This window comes from Bombina bombina, chromosome 5, assembly GCF_027579735.1.
Source record: "Bombina bombina isolate aBomBom1 chromosome 5, aBomBom1.pri, whole genome shotgun sequence".
NCBI lineage: Eukaryota > Metazoa > Chordata > Amphibia > Anura > Bombinatoridae > Bombina > Bombina bombina.
In genome coordinates, this window is record NC_069503.1 from 1,157,016,770 (window position 1) to 1,157,037,038 (window position 20,269).

At 45.7% G+C, this 20,269-nt stretch overlaps 1 protein-coding gene across 1 annotated transcript in view; it reads left to right on the forward strand.

The window, feature by feature from the left end:
• MROH1 (maestro heat like repeat family member 1) overlaps positions 1 to 20,269 on the forward strand; it is a 1,587,326-nt gene that overhangs the window by 147,543 nt on the left and 1,419,514 nt on the right. Inside the window, exon 4 of the mRNA XM_053715983.1 lies at positions 11,666 to 11,764. Coding sequence (XP_053571958.1) covers positions 11,666 to 11,764 — 99 coding nt within the window. The remainder of the gene's footprint in view (positions 1 to 11,665; positions 11,765 to 20,269) is intronic.

The window sequence follows — 20,269 nt, forward strand, 5'->3', positions numbered from 1 at the left end:
TTATTACTAAGGAATGGGATAGACCAGGTGTACCGTTCTCTACCCCTCCTGCTTTTAAAAAGATGTTTCCAATAGATGCCGCCATACGGGACTCGTGGCAGACGGTCCCTAAGGTGGAGGGAGCAGTCTTTACCCTAGCTAAACGTACAACTATCCCCGTCGAGGACAGTTGTGCTTTCTTAGATCCTATGGATAAAAAATTGGAGGGTCTCCTTAAGAAAATTTTTATCCATCAAGGTTTTATTCTCCAGCCTCTTGCATGCATTGCCCCAGTTACTGCTGCAGCGGCTTTTTGGTTCGAGTCTCTTGAGGAGGCTCTACAGGTGGAGACCCCGTTAGATGATATTTTAGACAGGATTAAAGCTCTCAAGTTAGCTAATTCCTTTATTTCTAACGCTATTTTTCATCTAACCAAACTAACGGCTAAGAATTCAGGTTTTGCCATTCTGTCGCGCAGGGCGCTATGGCTTAAGTCCTGGTCAGCAGACGTTACTTCAAAGTCTAAGCTTCTTAACATCCCCTTCAAAGGACAGACTCTATTCGGGCCGGGCCAGAAGGAGATCATTTCTGATATTACTGGAGGAAAAGGTCATGCCCTTCCTCAGGATAGGTCCAATAATTTAAGGACCAAACAGAATAATTTTCGTTCATTTCGAAACTTCAAGAGTGGAGCAGCTTCAGTTTCCTCTAATGCAAAACAAGAGGGAAATTTCGCCCAGTCCAAACCATTTTGGAGACCGAACAAGGGGAAGCAGGCCAAAAAACCTGCTGCCGCCTCTAAGACAGCATGAAGGAGTAGCCCCCGATCCGGGACCGGATCTAGTAGGGGGCAGACTTTCTCTCTTTGCCCAGGCTTGGGCAAGAGACGTCCCGGATCCATGGGCATTAGAGATTGTTTCCCAGGGATATCTTCTGGACTTCAAAGCTTCATCTCCAAAGGGGAGATTTCATCTCTCACAATTATCTGTAAACCAGATAAAGAGAGAGGCATTCTTATCAGTTCCTCAGGTTCGCCTTCCTAGACAGGCATTACCAGTTTGTGGCTCTTCCCTTCGGGCTAGCCATGGCACCAAGAATCTTTACGAAGGTTCTAGGGTCCCTACTGGCGGTTCTAAGGCCACGAGGCATAGCGGTGGCTCCTTACCTAGACGACATTCTGATACAGGCGTCGACTTTTCAAATTGCCAAGTCCCATACGGACATTTTTCTGGCCTTTCTGAGGTCTCACGGGTGGAAGGTGAACGAAGAAAAGAGTTCTCTCTCCCCTCTCACAAGAGTTTCCTTCCTAGGAACACTGATAGATTCTGTAGAAATCAAAATTTTTCTGACAGAGGTCAGGTTATCAAAGCTTCTAACTTTCTGCCGTGCTCTTCATTCCACTTCTCGGCCGTCTGTCGCTCAGTGTGTGGAAGTAATCGGCCTTATGGTAGCGGCAATGGACATAGTTCCATTTGCCCGCCTACATCTCAGACCTCTGCAACTTTGCATGCTCAATCAGTGGAATGGGGACCACACAGATTTGTCCCCTCTGCTAAATCTTGATCAAGAGACCAGGGATTCTCTTCTCTGGTGGTTATCTCGGGTCCATCTGTCCAGGGGAATGAGTTTATGCAGGCCAGAGTGGACTATAGTGACGACAGATGCCAGCCTTCTGGGCTGGCACCAAACAATGCACAAACAGCACCTTGACTCCCTTATTCCCTTTTTCTCTCAGGGTTTTTGGTGACCGGTGGGATAGAGGAGACTGCCTTCCTCTCAGCATTCCAATAAATAGAGTATCCACAGCACCAAGTAAAATTAGAGGTCTTTATTCAGGTACAAAAGATAAAAATGCTTTTTTTATCTTTTGTACCTGAATAAAGACCTCTAATTTTACTTGGTGCTGTGGATACTCTATTTATTAGCCTTCTGGGCTGGGGCGCAGTCTGGAACTCCATGAAGGCTCAGGGTTCGTGGACTCGGGAGGAAGCCCTCCTTCCGATAAACATTCTGGATCTGAGAGCAATATTCAATGCTCTTCAGGCTTGGCCTCAACTAGCTGCGGTCAGGTTAATCAGATTTCCGTCGGACAATATCACGACTGTAGCCTATATCAACCATCAGGGGGGAACAAGAAGCCCCCTGGCAATGTTGGAGGTTTCAAAGATAATGGTTCACTCTTGCCATCTCTCAGCTATCCATATCCCAGGAGTAGAGAACTGGGAGGCGTATTTTCTAAGTCGGCAGACTTTTCATCCGGGGAAGTGGGAGCTCCATCCGGAGGTATTTGCCCAGCTGATCCAACTATGGGGCAAACCAGAACTGGATCTGATGGCGTCTCGTCAGAACGCCAAGCTTCCGTGTTACAGGTCCAGGTCAAGGGATCCCCAGGCAGCGCTGATAGATGCTCTAGCAGTGCCCTGGTCCTTCAGCCTGGCTTATGTGTTCCCACCGTTTCCTCTCCTCCCTCGTCTGATTGCCAAGATCAAGCCGGAGAGAGCTTCGTGATTTTGATAGCACCTGCGTGGCCACGCAGGACTTGGTATGCAGATCTGGTGGACATGTCATCCTTTCCACCTTGGACCTTCTACTTCAAGGCCCATTCACACATCCAAATCTAATTTCTCTGCGTCTGACTGCTTGGAGATTGAACGCTTGATTTTATCAAAACGTGGTTTCTCCGAGTCGGTCATTGATACCTTGATTCAGGCTTGAAAGCCTGCCACCAGGAAAAACTATCATAAGATATGGTGTAAATATCTTCATTGGTGTGAATCCAAGGGTTACTCTTGGAGTAAGGTCAGGATTCCTAGGATATTATCCTTTCTCCAAGAAGGACTGGAGAAGGGATTGTCAGCTAGTTCCTTAAAGGGACAGATTTCTCCTCTTTCTATTCTTCTGCACATGCGTCTGGCAGATGTTCCAGACGTTCAGGCATTTTGTCAGGCTTTAGTTAGAATCAAGCCTGTGTTTAAACCTGTTGCTCCGCCATGGAGTTTAAATTTAGTTCTTAAAGTTCTTCAAGGGGTTCCGTTTGAACCTCTGCATTCCATAGATATCAAGCTTTTTTTTTTTTTTTTGAAACCTTTTATTTTCAAACTTATAGGAGTAACAATGAGGGACACGCAGGTCCCAAACACAAACATCAATGGCATACAGGAGTATATGGTTATAAATAGAGCCAGGGGTCCCAAAGATGAGAAACAATAAAATATTAATAAGATTAGATGGACTCCCCTGGTGGAGAGATGACATCTCGCATTGGTCTGAGAACAAATGGGATGTCTGAAAAGGAACCTATATAACACAACACATGTCTTGGAGTCAGAACAAAGTCTAGGGAGGGGGGGAGGGGGAAGGAGGGGGGGGGAGTACAGAAGAGGAGAGGGAAACAATGAGGAAGATGGTAGATAGATCAAGAAGAGTCAGGCTGTAGGCTTTAGGACGTGACAGGAGGGCTCCAGGAAGTATCGAACTTGTCTTTCCAATCGGCCCAAGCAAGTTCGAATATATCCAGTTTGTTTAAATCAAAATATATAGTCTTTTCCATGGTGTATAAGAAGGCCATGGTTTTCTCAATCTCGTTCCATGGAGGGGGTTTTTCTTTTTTCCAGGACCTAGCCAGGTTAGTCTTAATAGAGGCCAATAAGTAGGTACTGAAGATAGCTTGATGCTTAGGTAGATCCTGTAAGCCCAGGTGGAGCAAAGCAGTAGCCGGGCCAGGCGGAATTCTGATTCCAAAATCAGTAAGGGAGCGGAAACCTTGAGACCATAAGATAGTAATTTTAGGGCATTCCCACCAAATGTGGAGCATGGTGCCCTGCAAACCACAGTTCCTCCAGCAAAGAGGCGACACACCTGAGTACATCCTTGCTAGGCGTGTGGGAACCAGGTACCAGTGAGAAATCACCTTGTAATAAGTTTCGAACATAGTGATGCAATGGAGGGTTTTTTTCGTCAGAAGGATGGCCCTTTGCCAGGCGTCTATCGAAATTTGGAAATGCAATAAAGCATCCCAGATCTGTAAGTGCGGGGCAATTTCAGGTGGGACAGTGCCATCGAGAGTCCTGTAATGGAACGATAATGGCCGGGTAAGTCTGTGACCCGTCTTCCAGACAGACTCCCATGGGGTGGACTGACGAGAGGTGGTGGGGAGAAAACCCCAACTTCTCAGGAGACTTTTAATCCTGATAGTTTCAAAAAAGAGGACCGGAGGAATATCTCCAGGGGAGCCCAGGAGAGTTGGGTCTATAAAGCCATCGGGCTGTGATGCGGACCAGAAGTCCGAGACCCGCCGAATCCCTAGTCTGGCCCATATATTCGGGTGAGTATCCGCCAACCCAGAGAGCAGACCAGCCACCGAAGTGATAGGGGAAGGGTGGGGGGCAATCAGTTGGCGATGCCGGATCTTGTCCCAGACCTGAAGGCATTCTGTGATGACTAGATTGCTGATACCTAAAATTCTGCGACTGTGTGGAGGAGTCCAAATAACGTCCTTGAGCAGGACATTATGTGGTAAAGAGGCCTGTTCAATCTCGCGCCATTTATCACGGGACTGAAGAACTCCCCACTGGGAAATGTGGGTAAGCATGGCCCCCTCGTAGTATTTTACCACAGAGGGGGAAGCCAGGCCTCCTAGATGTATAGGAAATTTCAGGTTTTTTTGAGCTATCCTGGGGGTCAAGCCCTTCCAAATAAACTTTGTTATTTCACTCTGGAACTGTAGCAAGAGTGACATAGGGACTCTGATGGGAAGGCACCTAAACAAGTAGGTGAGCTTAGGGAGGAAAGACATTTTAATAGATGCTATACGCCCCATCCACGAGATGGACTTGTGATCCCAAGCGTTTTTTTAAGGATCTCAGTTCTGACAGCAAGGGGATGTAATTATCCTTGACCATTTTTGAGGCATTGTTAGATATTCTAACCCCCAGGTGTGTGACCTGCTCCTGTGACCATTTGAAGTTATACCTTTTCTTTAAACTGTTAATATAATTGTGGGAGTATCCCCACCAATATATCTCTGTCTTTTGAGTGTTCAATTTATAAAACGAGAGGTCACCAAAAGTCTTCAGGACATCCAGCAGTCTGGGGACAGCTCTACCGGGGTCCGCAGTGAAGATTGTGATATCGTCTGCGAACAGCGCAATTTTTTGCAGAGTGCCTGAGAGCATTATCCCTGGAAGGGAGGCATCGTCCCGGATATGGGCAGCCAAGGGCTCGATCGCGAGGGCAAACAACAGCGGAGACAGGAGAAAGGGGCTGTGAGAGAGTCTTGTTGCTCTGTAGTAAGAGTGGGGAGGTTAGCAGAGGCCAGGAAGTCTCTGATATCCTGGCTAGAAGTTGGGGTGAGAGTCTCCGAATTTTCAATATTGTAAAGTTTGGAGTAAAAGTCAGCAAAACATTCTCCAATCTGAGAGGGCCTCTTATGCAACTTGCCATTATAATTGATCTGGGAAATGCGGGAGTTACTATGCTTATGCCTGAGCCTATTAGCAAGCATAGTGTCAGGTCTATTACCTTTGTAATAGTATAACTGTTTCAGTTTGCTGAGATTAGTTTGTGTGCGGCGGAGCTCTAGGAGGTTGATATGCTCCTTAACTGTAGCAATCTGCGCAGCTACATCGAGGCTAATGGAAGCGCGATTTAGAGATTCCAAGGATCTGAGTTTTGCGTGTGCCTGCGCAAGGGTAAGGCCCGCTTGCTTTCTCAGGGCTCCTTGTTTGCGAATGATAAGGCCCCTAATAGTTGCTTTGATCGCGCCCCAGAGAATATCGTCTGAGGTCTGGCCGTTGTCATTACAAACTAACAGTTCAGTCAGGTCCCGTCTTAATTCCTCTCTGAACGGGATGTCGGCCAAAATGTGCCTAGGGAGGCACCAATTGGATTTACTAGGCATTCTATCTGAGAGAAACAGCCCTGCCGTTACAAGGTCATGATCTGACCAGGAACAGAGGGGGATACTGGAGCAGGAGACCGAGTCCAGAGACCCAGCCTGACAAAAGATGTAGTCCAGCCGGGAGTAAGTTTTGTGGGGGATAGAGAAATGGGTGAAGTCCCTATCGTTGGGATGTAAACTTCTCCAAATGTCGAAGTATCCAAATTGTGACATTACTGCCCTAAATTGGGCAGAGACATATGTCTCTTGTGAAGGTTTACTGCCAGCTTGAAGCTGTTTGCGGTCGAGAGTTGGCTCCCATGTCATGTTGAAGTCTCCCGCGATCAAGACCCTCCCTTGCTTGATCGTATCAAGCGTCTGCAAAATAGTACGAAGAGATGCAGGCTGCCGGGAGTTGGGAAGATAAACGGAGACCAATGTGTGAAGAACATGGTCCAGTTTACAAACCAGAATTGTATATCTGGCTTGAGGGTCAGTAAGTGCATAAATTTGCTCGTAGGCGATCCTGTTGTGAAGCAGGATGGCCGTCCCTCTAGCTTTTTTGGAGAAGGGTGAGTGTTCCAGGACTTTATAGGAACGGGAGTGAAAATATTGAGTGGCGCCCGACTGCCAGTGAGTCTCCTGCAGGAAGACTACGTCGGGGTTGTGAAATTTAAGTTCACGAGACAAAAGACTCCTTTTAAAGGGGGAGTTAAGCCCCCTGACATTGTGTGTGAGCACCTTTAGAGAGTGCACCATCTTTCGGCCTTGGCCTGTGGACAGGGGATAGAATGGAAAACGAAAGGAGGGGGTTAGGGGGGGAAATTAGGATAAGACGTTAGTTCAGAGGTGTTGTGATAGGAAATGAGGTGAAAATAGTTCACCTATGTGGAACCCTGGCGTGGGCTACCTATGTGGGGGGGGAGCTAGGAATAGGAACAGAGAGAGAGCCGAAACCATCGGCCCCCCTCTGTGTACACGGGAAGGATACAAAGAAATCTATAAACATAAATTAAACCTGTGAAATCAGCAATGGAAATGTACATACAACCAAAACAAACCTGAGTAAGGTACGAAGCATCCAGGCTAGGAAAGTATAAAGTCAGTCATAGCATGTTGAGAAAAAAAAAAATAAAAAAAAAAATTCTTGTGCTATCTAAAGGGTGGAGGTAATACTATGCCTATTCGTTTAGAGATGAATGACCTGTGCTGGGTTGTCCACATATAGAGTTAGAAAGCATGCATAAACACTGATAATACAAACCTGCACATGAAATACAAAGAGGAAAATCCTATACCCATTCGTTTAGAGATGAATGACCTGTGCTGGGTTGACCACATAGAGAGTTAGAAAGCATGCAGAAACACTAGTAATGCAAACATGCACATGGATTACAGGAAGGAAAAAATAATTATGTTGACTGTAACTTTAGACCCAACGTGGGCCGACCTATGCTGGGTTAATCCCATGTAATATTAGAAAACATATATAAACACTGGTAATGTAAATATGCACATAAAGTAGGACCCTCCATAGAGAATGGGCCCTGTGTTAGGTCATGATGACAGGTTAATACTGTTGTTGACCAATGGTGCCATACATTCAGAGGGAGGGGTCTTGGGGACCCAGAGAGTCCTGTGTCTGCTGCGTTTTTTGCCTTTTGGAGCGCTGATCCTTAGCAGTCCATTCTGGGGCAGTAGCCCTCAATTTTGCCTTAATGGGAATGGGTTCCGTCGTGTCTCCTTTGGTGAGACCCCACTGTGCCAGCAACACAGTGCCCTGGGCCAGTGAAGAAATTATGTGGGTTTGGTTGTCCCTTGTAATTAGCAACTTGGACGGATATCCCCATCTGTATCTGATGCCAGCATTTCTGAGAGCCAGTGTGACTGGTTGGTACTGCCTTCTGAATTGTAGGGTGTGAGCCGACAAGTCGGGAAGAAGCTGGATGGTTTGGAACTTTTCCGGCAACTGGGGCTTGCGGGAGGCGGCCTGCATCAACTTGTCTCTGAAGAGGAAACTGTGAAAACAGGCTATAACGTCTCTTGGCTTTTCTTGCGAGACGGACCTGGGGCGTAGAGCTCTGTGAACTCTTTCAATAGTGGAAGTTAGGCCCTCCATAGGACCCAACAGGCTACCAAAAAGCTCTTGGAGAAAACCCTGCAAGTCTGTTGGTGTGATGTCTTCCGGTATACCCCGAAATCTTATATTATTTCTGCGGGCCCTATCTTCAACATCCGCCAGTTTAAACTCGAGCTGGCTCAGCTGGTCAGCCAGAGATTCAGAGTAGGCCAAAAGGTTAGATTGATCCGTAACAATATCATCCTGCCGCCTTTCCAAAGAGTCCACCCTTTCACCAATTTCCGAAATGTCCTTTTTGAGCTCAGCGTGATTTTTTTGTATTTCTTTGGTAATGGAGCGAGTTTGGTTAATGAGCATCTTCTGAAGAGTGTCCTCAGTAATGAAGTGCTGAGATCTGGGGTTTAACAGAGCATCATGCTGGGAACCATCTCCCAGAGATTCTGACCCACTCAGGCCGTCGTTGGAGTCATCTTCCAGCTCCTTGCGTGGTAGAGAGAAGTGATCTATCACCGTTTTTTTCACTGAACCAGGTGTTTTAGTGGTTCGTCTGATCGTATGAGGCATTTTGGAATTGTGGCAAAAGGAGAATCCGTGAAGCAAAAGCGGACACAGGGCAGGTAGATTAGTGATGGCACCAGAGGTTAGATTCACAGGAGGTACAAAAATAAGAACATGAGCAAGTAATCACATTAAACAGTACACAGAGAGAGGCCCGGACGGTCTCCCCGACCCCTACCCCTCCATGACGGCCACCTTACTAGGGATTAAATGACCACAGGTCCAGTTTGCAAAAAAAAAAAAAAAAAAAGGGGGTAGGCCGCCACCGGGGGGCGAGGGCCGGCGAGAACCCCCAGACACAGGTCAAAGGCCAATCCACTCCAGAATTTATGGGTAAAATTGTGGTAAGTCCCCCCCTGGCCCAGGAATAGGGGGTACGACCTTGCGGAAGGGAAAAGGGGAGAGGGAAGTGACCAGCCCAGACAAGCAGGGCCGGAAGGGGGGGGCCAGTTGGGGTTCACCTATCAAATGAACCAATACAATGCAATACAATAATGGCCAGAGTAGGCCTCAGCAAATATTCTAATGTTTCTCTTGAATCACGTGTGTGAGAAATGGGGCGAGTTACAGTCTGTGCTAATGAAAGGGCAATGTGGTGTGGCCTAAGTGTGCGTGAGAAGTGGGTGTAAGTATGTTGGAGGGTAAAGGGGTGAGTTCTATGTGAATGTGCAGTAAAGGGGAATGTTCTAGTTCTAGGCTGGCCTAGATGTGTTTGGCCAGGGGTATGTTGAGTGTGTGTCAGCCAATGAAAAGTTAGAGACGTGTGATCTGTGTGAATGAATAGCAAAAGGAAGTGATCTGGTACTAATCTGGTGTAAGGGTATTGGCTAATGGTATGTTATGCTGGTGTAATGGGTGGCTCTAGAAGGTTGTCAGTATGTTGTACCAGTTTTGAGGGGTATCTTAGTGTCTAAAAAAAAGAAAGGGTGTGTAGTGTGATTATTGTACTGAATCTGTACTTGTAAACCAAAGAACAGCACACATAAGCGGCAATACACTGAAGATAATTACACTCCACTCTGTATGCAACAGAGAACATTTGGCTGACGCAGCAGCTGTAAGGAAAGCGTATGGTACACCGGGTCTGGAGGGGCTAATGCAGGCACAATCAATGCAGGCAAAATTGTATTATGAAAGGGGTAGGCTCCAAATCCCTTATAATCCATAAACTGTGAATCCAGTATGAGTTTACGTCTCTCTTGGGGCAAATAATGAGAGGAGGGAGTCTAATGGGAGGGCTTGAGAACACCCTTCAATTAAGGTTTAAAGTTTTGGTTGCCTGTTCACAGGCACTTTATGTGGGAGGATGAATCAATATAGCAAGAGTCCCCCTGTATCCCTGTGCTCCTGTAACTAGAGTTAGGTTTATAGAGGGCAGAGTGGGCCTGCCTTGTCTCCCAAAATGTTAAGGTACTGGTTTGGGTGAGATGCCTGATTGTATGGGGGCTTAGGGGTAGAAAACATATGGTCTCACCTCCTTGCTGTGGACTCCGGCTTGTCCACTTCTGCCTCTTGATAGTGAGTATTAGATGGCCGGGCAGCACACTCGCAGCCTCTAGATATCAAGCTTTTATCTTGGAAAGTTCTGTTTTTGATAGCTATCTCTTCAGCTCGAAGAGTTTCAGAGTTATCTGCCTTACAGTGTGATTCCCCTTATCTGATCTATCATGCAGATAAGGTAGTGCTGCGTACCAAACCTGGTTTTCTTCCTAAGGTGGCATCTAATAAGAATTTCAATCAGGAGATTGTTGTTCCGTCACTGTGTCCTAATCCTTCTTCAAAGAAGGAACGTCTATTACACAATCTTGACATGGTTCGTGCTTTAAAGTTTTATTTAAAAGCTACTAAAGATTTTTGTCAAACATCTGCATTGTTTGTTGTCTACTCTGGACAGAGGAGAGGCCAAAAGGCTTCGGCATCTTCTCTTTCTTTTTGGCTGAGAAGCATAATCAGTTTATCTTATGAGACTGCTGGCCAGCAGCCTCCTGAAAGAATTACAGCTCATTCCACTAGAGCGGTAGCTTCCACATGGGCTTTTAAAAATTAGGCCTCTGTTGAACAGATTTGTAAGGCGGCGACTTGGTCTTCGCTTCATACTTTTTCTAAATTCTACAAATTTGATACTTTTGCTTCCTTGGGGGCTATTTTTGGGAGAAAGATCTTGCAGGCAGTGGTGCCTTCCGTTTAAGTGCCTGCCTTATCCCTCCCTTCATCCGTGTCCTAAAGCTTTGGTATTGGTATCCCACAAGTAATGGATGAACCCGTGGACTGGATACACCTTACAAGAAAAAACAAAATTTATGCTTACCTGATAAATTTCTTTCTCTTGTGGTGTATCCAGTCCACGGCCTGCCCTGTCACTTTTAAGGCAGGTGTTTTTTATTTTTAAACTACAGTCACCACTGCACCCTATAGTTTCTCCTTTTTTCTTGCTTGTCTTCGGTAGAATGACTGGGGGTGGCAGTTAGGGGAGGAGCTATATAGACAGCTCTGCTGTGGGTGTCCTCTTGCAGCTTCCTGTTGGGAAGGAGAATATCCCACAAGTAATGGATGAACCCGTGGACTGGATACACCACAAGAGAAAGAAATTTATCAGGTAAGCATAAATTTTGTTTTGTTGCACATACAGTTGTACTGTGTATTATTGTGTACATAAAGTATAGTATCTACCTTGTACCAGCAACAAACTGATCAACGTTAGCCCTGCAAGCTCCAATTGTGGTAAGTACAGATTACACATTGACCTGCACTTTTCGCAGAATGTATCACGGGCGTTATGCAACGCATACCTGTATACACTTTTGTGTCTCGTTTAAAGTGAAGCTATACATTATCTTACAACATCAGTGTCATTTTTGGTAGCACAGAATGTCACTAGCATACCATGGTCTGGATGTTGCTAGACTCCCTGATGGCTTACATCAGCGTATACTCCAGTCGGATCAGAGAATTCCCTCTCTGTAACATATACACTACATTATCGGGACTTGATAGTCTGGTGTGGCTTAATGCACTTCTGAAGATCATAATGTTAGCACAAAGCCATGAGGAAGTGTGTGATATGATTAGGTTAATATTGTGATCACTATTGTTTCTACAGATATAAATGTATTTCTCGTGTTTTTTTCTCTTTTTCAACTTGTTCCTTTTTTCCTCCCTGTCTTCTGTAGTATTTGGGATGGTGCCGTTTCTGAACTCCATCCTTGGGACTATGTTACCCATGCTGGGTATGGCCAAGCAAGATCCTATGAAAGCCGTGTTCTGTGTGGGTGAGTGGGGTGTTTACTGCATCACTTAAATCCTTTCTGATTATACATTGTTACCAGAGATAATAAAGATTTCTTTCCAAAGGTAGAGAGAGACCACAACTTCATTCCTTACTGTTGGGAATATCAGCACCTGGCCACCAGGAGGAGGCAAAGACACCCCAAACAAAAGGCTATAAATATCCCTTCCACTTCCCCTATCCCCCCAGTGATTCTTTGCCTTTCGTCACTAGAGGAGGATGGCAGAGAAAGTGTTAGAAGAAAGAAGATAGTCCTTTAATCTGTATTTTCCCTGCAAGAGAAGACTGGAGCTTGAAGTAGTCATGTAAATCTCTCAGTAAGAGTGTTGATTAAAGTTAGAGTCTAGAGATACAGGGAAAGTTTTTCTGTGACTGGATCTACACTATTGATCTAACAGCTTCTGGGTAAACAGTGTTGATGAGCTACACTATTTTTCCCTTCTCACTCAGGTCCCTGTCAGGACATCGCTAATGACTGTCACACACTGAGAGGCTGTGTCTGTTCCACAGCATTGATCCTGGGGGTAAATCCCTTTTATTTATTCAGAGAAAGTACCTAGGGACTCCTCTGGTCACAGTGTGACACGTAAATACCTCTATAGCATCTGGGGACTTTTTCTAATTCTCCTTATACATGGAGATGGAAGAAGAAACAGTATGGGAATTAGTGTGCTGCTTAGCTCTTTTCTAGAGCACCTGTGAGGGGTCCAGGTGTGATTTGACTCAGGCATAGCGGGACAGTCAGAGGCATTGGAATGCTCAGATCGCTACGCAATTTCTGTTAATTTTCGCACGCTTCTATCTAAGAAAGTGGAGGCACCTAATTGTGCACCAAGTGATTGGATGCGATCGGCTCCATAATTGCGATATCGATCCTCCTGCTGCACGGTCTCTTCTCGACACGACAGGGAGTTTGCTCTGGGTATCTAGGAGGTGGTGAGTACCCCAGCCGTTGGTATGGGATAGAGGTGCCTTCAAAATACTTATATATTTTTTCCTTGTGAGGGATTAATCTCCAGCTGTGGAGGACTCTGTAGTTAACCCTTTAGAGGGTTCTATACCATCTGTAACTATTTCCAATGCCTGCCTATATTGCGAGGAGACCTTGGTCTTTCCTTCTGCACAACTCTGTTCAAATTGCCTAGGGGATGTTCTAAAGTCCAGAAAGGGAGCAAAAGATATTAACCCTTCTAACAAATTTAACCCCTCTGAGCCGTCAACCTCTCAGGACTCAGTTGTCCAGGAGATGCCTACCCTAACTCCACATCCCGGTTTTAACCCTGTTTCACATGCAATTCCCCACGGCACGCCTATTACTCCTACAGGACTTTTTTTTTCTTTTTAAAGACACGATGAGTCCACGGATTTCATCCTTCCTTGTGGGATTACATCTCCTGGTCAGCAGGAGGAGGCAAAGAGCACCACAGCAGAGCTGTTATATAGCTCCTCCCTTCCCTCCAACTCCAGTCATTCTCTTTGCCTATGTTAGTGATAGGAGATGGCAAAGTGAGGTGTTAGTTTTTGATTCTTCAATCAAGAGTTTTTTATTTTAAAACAGTGCCAGAGTGTGCTGTTTTGTCCAGGGTGTAGCCATAGTCCATATCGGTTTTTACAGGAGAGCAATTGGTGGCTTTAGAGCAATGGGAACTGGTGGGACATAATTCAGTTTCAGTTTAAGATGACACCCACAATGGGCGGGGCTTATTTTGCGCGCTTTCTAGGTGTTGCGTATCTTATTTTATCACTTGTTCCGGTTGAAGACTGGGAACAAGTCTGCCGCATATTACTTCAGCTCTTCGGGCAGTACGCTTAACCACATGGTTATCTAAGCAGGCGTTTGTAAGTGCTCTGTGGCCCGACCAGACATATTCCTAAGGAGAGAGGTCTAAGGTCTGGAGGCAGGTAGGCGCCTCAGCTTAGCTGATTGAGGCTGTAAGGTGTCTGAACGGGCAAATAGTATCTCTGTTTTCAGGATTAATATGCTCAGTTTTTAAACATATATTTTTTCTGTTCAACACATAAGAATTATCGGCTACGTTTATTTTTTAAAGACACAGTGTGCAAAGTAAATACGATTATTTGTTATTAATTCACTGTATTTTATTATTTCACTCTTCTCTCATATAGTAAGAGAGTCTGAATGGTGCATTTAAAGGGCCAGTAGTATTTAAAGGGCCAAAAAAAAAAAAAATTTCAAGTCATTTTTGTTTCATTTTCTGTACTGTTCTAACAGAATGGAATTAGAAAATGTTGTCTGCGCAATGTGTTTGGATGCCAATGTGGAACCTCCTGTTCCTTTTTGCCCTTTATGTATTGAGAGGGCTTTAAACTATAAAGATAAGATTTTTCATGATAAAGAATTGTCAGTGGCGGGTGTCTCTCAAGAGTCTAACAATGAGAGTCAGGGTATGCCACAGCTTTCTCCACAATCGTCCCAGCCTTTAACGCCCGCCCAAGCAGTGCCATGTACTTCGCCTCAAATTTCTGCTGCAGTTACATTAAGAGATATAGCTGCAGTCTTCTACTCTTTTTTTGGAGGTGCTATCTGCCTTTCCTATACTTCAAGGCAAACGTAAACGGAAGGAAAACTATATGGTTAACGAAGTGTCTGATGCTCTGGTAAAACCTCTGACGTACCCTCCCAGGGTTCTATCGGAGGGTGAAATTTCAGACTCAGGGAGTTCCTTACCTTTGAAAGATTCAGAAGTTGTTTCTTTCCGGTTTAAACTAGAACACCTCCATCTGTTACTCAGGGAGGTTTTAGTAACTTTGGACGACTGTGATTCCGCTGGAGTGGTCGTTCCTGAGAAATTGAGCAAGTTGGACAGATATTTAGTAGTTCCTTCTTACTCAGAGGTTTTTCCAGTTCCCAAGCGAACTTCGGAAATTATTAATAAGGAATGGGAGAGACCTAGTATTCCCTTCTCTCCCTCTCCTATTTTCAAGAAAATGTTCCCAATTGCTGACGCTGTCAAGGAAGCTTGGTAAACGGTCCCTGAGGTGGAATGAACTATTTCCACCTTGGCCAAACGAACTACTATTCCTATTGAGGATAGTTGTGCGTTCAACGACCCTATGGAATGGATAAGAAGTTGGAGGGTCTACTGAAAAAGAATGACCTTGTTTAGACCTGGATTGAAGGAAATTATCGCTGACGTCACAGGAGGCAAGGGTCATTTCCTCCCTAAAGACAAAAGAAATAAGCAGAAGGGACGACAGAATAATTTTCGTTCCTTTCGAAATTTCAAGGGAAATTCTTTTACTTGCTCCTCTAAACAGGAAGGAAACTTTTCCCAAACCAAGTCAACTTGGAAACCAAATCAATCTTGGACCAAAGGTAAACAATCCAAGAAGCCCACCGCTGATTCCAAGTCAGCATGAAGGGTTTTGCCCCCGATCTGGGACCGAATCTGGTAGGGGGCAGACTTTCCTTCATTCAGGCTTGGGTACGAGATGTTCAGGATCCCTGGGCTATAGAAATAGTGTCTCAGGGATACAAACTGGAGTTCAGAAATTCTTCCCCTCGAGGACGATTTCTTCTTTCAAGATTATCTGCAGACCGGATAAAAAGAGAGGCGTTACTCCCATGGAAGAGAGGTCTCTTACACAATGTAATAATTTGTCCAGTTCCAATTCAGGAACAGGGACAGGGTTTTTATTTGAATCTGTTTGTAGTTCCCAAAAAAGCAGGGAACTTTCAGACCTATCCTAGATCTAAAGAGTCTAAACAACAAGTTTCTCAGAGTTCCATCGTTCAAGATGGAAACTATTCGTACCATTCTTCCATTGATCCAGGAGGGTCAATTTATGACGACGGTGGATCTAAAGGATGCATATGTTCATGTTCCTATCCACAGAGATCATCACAAGTTCCTGAAGTTTGCCTTCCTGGACATACACTTTCAGTTTGTGGCTCTCCCTTTCGGTCTATTTTCACAAAGGTTCTGGGGTCTCTGCTGGCGGTTCTAAGACTGCGGGGCATTGCAGTGGCGCCTTATCTGGACGATATTCTAATCCAGGTGTCATCTTATCAGCAAACAAGGTCCCATACCGACATTGTGCTATCCTTCCTGAGAACTCACGGGTGAAAGGTAAATCTGGAAAAGAGTTTAAGGGTACCCTTCTTAGGAACGCTAATCGACTCTATATCCATGAAGATTTTTCTGACAGATATCAGAAAGTCAAAGATTCTGAATACATGTTGAACCCTTCAGTCCTCTCCTCGACCGTCAGTGGCTCAGTGCATGTAGGTAATCGGATTGATGGTAGCGGCAATAGACATCATCCCGTTTGCTCGGTTTCATCTCAGGCCTCTGCAGTTAAGCATGCTCAGGCAGTGGAATGGAGATTATACGAATTTGTCTCCTTGAATAACCCTAGAACAAGAGACGAGGGACTCTCTTCAATGGTGGTTGTCTCTGGATCATCTGTCCCAGGGGACGTGCTTTCGCAGACCGTCATGGGTGATCGTGACAACCTGTTAGGTTGGGGAGCAGTCTGGGGCTCTTTAAAAGCTCAGGGAGTATGGACTCGGACGGAGTCTCTCCTTCCCATCAACATTCTGGAGCTAAGGGCGATCTTCAATGCTCTTCGGGCTTGGCCTCAGTTGGCTTTGGCTCAATTCATCAGAATCCAGTCGGACAACATAACGACAGTGGCTTACATCAATCATCAGGGAGGAACAAGGAGTTCCTTAGCGATGACCGAAGTAGCTAAGATAATCCAGTGGGCGGAGGCCCATTCCTGTCATCTGTCAGCAATCCACATCCCAGGGGTGGAAAACTGGGAGGCAGATTTTCTGAGCAGGCAGACTTTTCATCCTGGAGAGTGGGAACTCCATACGGAAATATTTTCCAATCTGATTCTCAGATGGGGCCGGCCGAAATTGGATCTCATGTCGTCTCGTCAGAATGTCAAGCTCCCGAGATACGGGTCAAGGTCCCGGGATCCCCAGGCCGAGTTGATAGATGCATTAGCGGTTCCTTGGTCCTTCAACCTAGCATATCAATTTCCCCCATTTGCTCTTCTTCCCTGGGTTATTGCTTGGATCAAACAGGAGAAGGCATCAGTGATCCTCATCGCTCAGGCGTGGCCTCGCAGGATTTGGTATGCCGACTTGGTGGACATGTCTTCTCTGCCACCCTGGACTCTTCCATTGAGTAAGGACCTTCTCATTCAGGGACCCTTCCTTCACCCGAATCTAGTTTCTCTGAAGCTAACTGCTTGGAGATTGAACGCTTAATTCTATCCAAGCGAGGTTTCTCTGATTCGGTCTTAGATACCTTTAATTCAGGCACGTAAACCTGTAACTAGGAAGATTTACCATAAGATATGGCGTAAATATCTTTATTGGTGTGAATCTAAGAACTACTCATGGAGTAGAGTTCGGATTCCTAGGATTTTGTCTTTTCTCCAAGAAGGATTGGAGAAGGGGTTATCAGCGAGTTCACTAAATGGCCAGATCTCTGCTTTATCTATTTTGTTACACAAGTGTCTGGCAGATATCCCAGATGTTCAATCGTTTTGGCAGGCTTTGACTAGAATTAGGCCTGTGTTTAAACCAATTGCTCCTCCATGGAGTTTTAATTTAGTTCTTATAGTTCTTTAAGGGGTTCCGTTTGAACCTATGCATTCCATAGATATTAAGTTGTTATTTTTAGGCATTACAATATAATTCTCAAGACAGTATGAAGGGTATGAGAATAGCCAACTCCTTTATCTGTGATGCAAACATGCAGATTGTCCGTTTGAATGCCAAGACTTCAGGCTTTGCGGTCCTTGCAGATAGGGTCTCTAAATCAAGACTCCTTTCTTTACCATTTAAGGGGAAGATTTTATTTGGACCAGGTCTAGATTCCATCATTTCTACTGTTACTGGGGGGAAAGGTGCATTCCTTCCCCAGAACAAAAAGAATACAAATAAGGGACATCAGTCTTCTAGTTTTCGTTCCTTTCATTCAGACAAGCCCCAAAGAACTCCATCGTCCTCTAAACCTGAGCAGTCCAAGAGCATGTGGAAGCCTGCCCAGTTTTGGAACAAATCCAAGCAGGCCAAGAAGCCTGCAGATAACAAATCCGCATAGGGGCGGGGGGTCCGATCCTGGATCAGATTGAGTAGGGGGGCAGTCTGTCTTTTTTCTCAGACGCTTGGTTTTGGGACGTTCAGGATCCTTGGGTGTTTAAATATTGTATGTCAAGGATACAAAATAGGATTTAAGTCTCATCCTTCCAGGGGCAGATTCCTCCTCTCCAGACTATCTTCAAGACTAGAGAAGAGGACAGTCTTTCCATCTAAAGGGGAGGAGAGTCCACGGCTTCATTCATTACTTGTGGGAATTAAGAACCTGGCCACCAGGAGGAGGCAAAGACACCCCAGCCAAAGGCTTAAATACCTCCCCCACTCCCCTGATCCCCCATTCATTCTTTGCCTTTTGTCACAGGAGGTGGCAGAGAGGTGCCGGAAAATCAGAGGCCTCTTATGAGGGGTTCTACCCTTTGCTATGGGACAGGAGTTTAAGTAGCCCTTCAAGCTTCTCAGTTGAGGGCCTGGGTGAACGTTAGAGTCCGGAGATGCAAAGGGAGCACCATCCCGACTCATATTAACAGCTCCTATAGCAATCGGCATTGACATGTTTCGCAGAATGCGTTCTTCTCTCAAGTCCATGTCAGGAGTGTAGCTATCACCTGTCGCACTTGAATGGCCGTGTTCCTGTTCCACGGCGTAGATTCTGGATCGTTTCATCTTTATATAATAACACAGAAGACAGGGCCACAGTGTGGCACCTTTATCTTTATAGAATCAAGGGTTAATATTCCTATAAGGGGATTATTGAACAGGGGGTATATGTACATGATGAGTTTATTATGTGTTTGCTGTGTTATGTGCAAGAGCGTGGCTCTGGCATTTTTGTGGAACTGACAGGTTCTCTTCAGGGTGTTTTGCGCAGGCTTTTTTGTCGTGTTTTTTTCCTCGGCAGGGGCGGTCCTGCTTAGACATCCTTGTGACCGGGTGGGGCCTCTTCACTTCCGGTCGGATCTGCGATGGAGGAGACAAAGCGATTTCTACAGTCCGGTTCATAGGAGGTGGTGAGTGCCCCGGCCATTGGTTGGTTATAAGGGTGCCTGTCTTATTTTTTTTTTTTTTTTTAAATCTATGGAGGATTCTGACGCGTTAGAGGGTAATCCCTCTTTAACCAAGTCCTATACCTGTGTTTATTGTGAGGTTTTGGTAGACCAGCCTGTGCAACTGTGTTCCACATGCCTTGAGAAGGCTACGACTTCCAAACAAAAGAGAATGTCTAGCACTACTGAGCTGTCCACCTCTGAGGGATCTCCATCCCGTGATGTGCGTTCCCCAATGGCGTCCCCTATCCCACATGCAGCACCCCAGGGTCCGACTGTTACCCCTTCGGGGGAGATTGCTTGTCCTCCTGATTTCCTGGATCAGCTTGAAACGGCAGTAGCTAAGGTGATCCACGCTTTGCCGCTTTCTGCTAAGCTCAAGCTTAGAGCTTTTCATAGCGGCCCGACCCAGGTTTTCTCTCTGTCAAATGCCCCAGTAGGATGGGGCGATGACGAAGCCCTATCCAACGCTTTGGAAGGGGCCCTTTCGGGGTCGGAGTCCGGCAGCGGAGGAGCTCGGCTTTCGGTTTAAGATGGAGAACTTGCGTTTTTTTTTATTAACGCGAGTGCTGGCTACTTTAGGGGTTCCGGAACCCAAGCTTCCAGAAGATCCCTTCATTCCTATGTTGGATAAGGTTTACGAGGACAGGGTGGTCTCCCAGACTTTCCCGGTTCCTGTCAAGATGGCGAACATTATAAAGAACGAGTGGGAGCAGTTAGGTTCTTCCTTTTCCCCCCTCTTCTCACTTTAAAAAGCTTTTCTTCGTCCCGGAGGCCCAGCTAGAGTTGTGGGGGACCATTCCTAAGGTGGATGGAGCCATCTCCATGCTCGCTAAGCGCACGGCGATTCCTTTAGAGGATAGTTCTTCGTTCAAGGAGCCTATGGATAAAAAGTTGGAAAACATGTTACGAAAGATGTTTCAACACACGGGGTTTGTTTTCTCTTGTAAGGTGTATCCAGTCCACGGATTCATCCATTACTTGTGGGATATTCTCCTTCCCAACAGGAAGCTGCAAGAGGATCACCCACAGCAGAGCTGTCTAATAGCTCCTCCTCTAACTGCCACCCTCAGTCATTCTCTTGCTGCTCTCGACAAGGGAAGTAGCTAGAGAGATGTGGTGAATTAATGTAGTTTATCTTCAATCAAAAGTTTATTATTTTCAAATGGTACCGGAGTTGTACTATTTTGGTTTCAGGCAGAGGTGAAGAAGAGTCTGCCTGAAGTTTTTTGATGATCTTAGCAGTTTGTAACTAAGGTCCACTGCTGATCTCACACATAACTGAAGAGATGGGTAACTTCAGCTGGGGGAATAGCGTGCAGGGTTTCCTGCTCTGAGGTATGTGCAGTTTTACATTTTTCTAGAG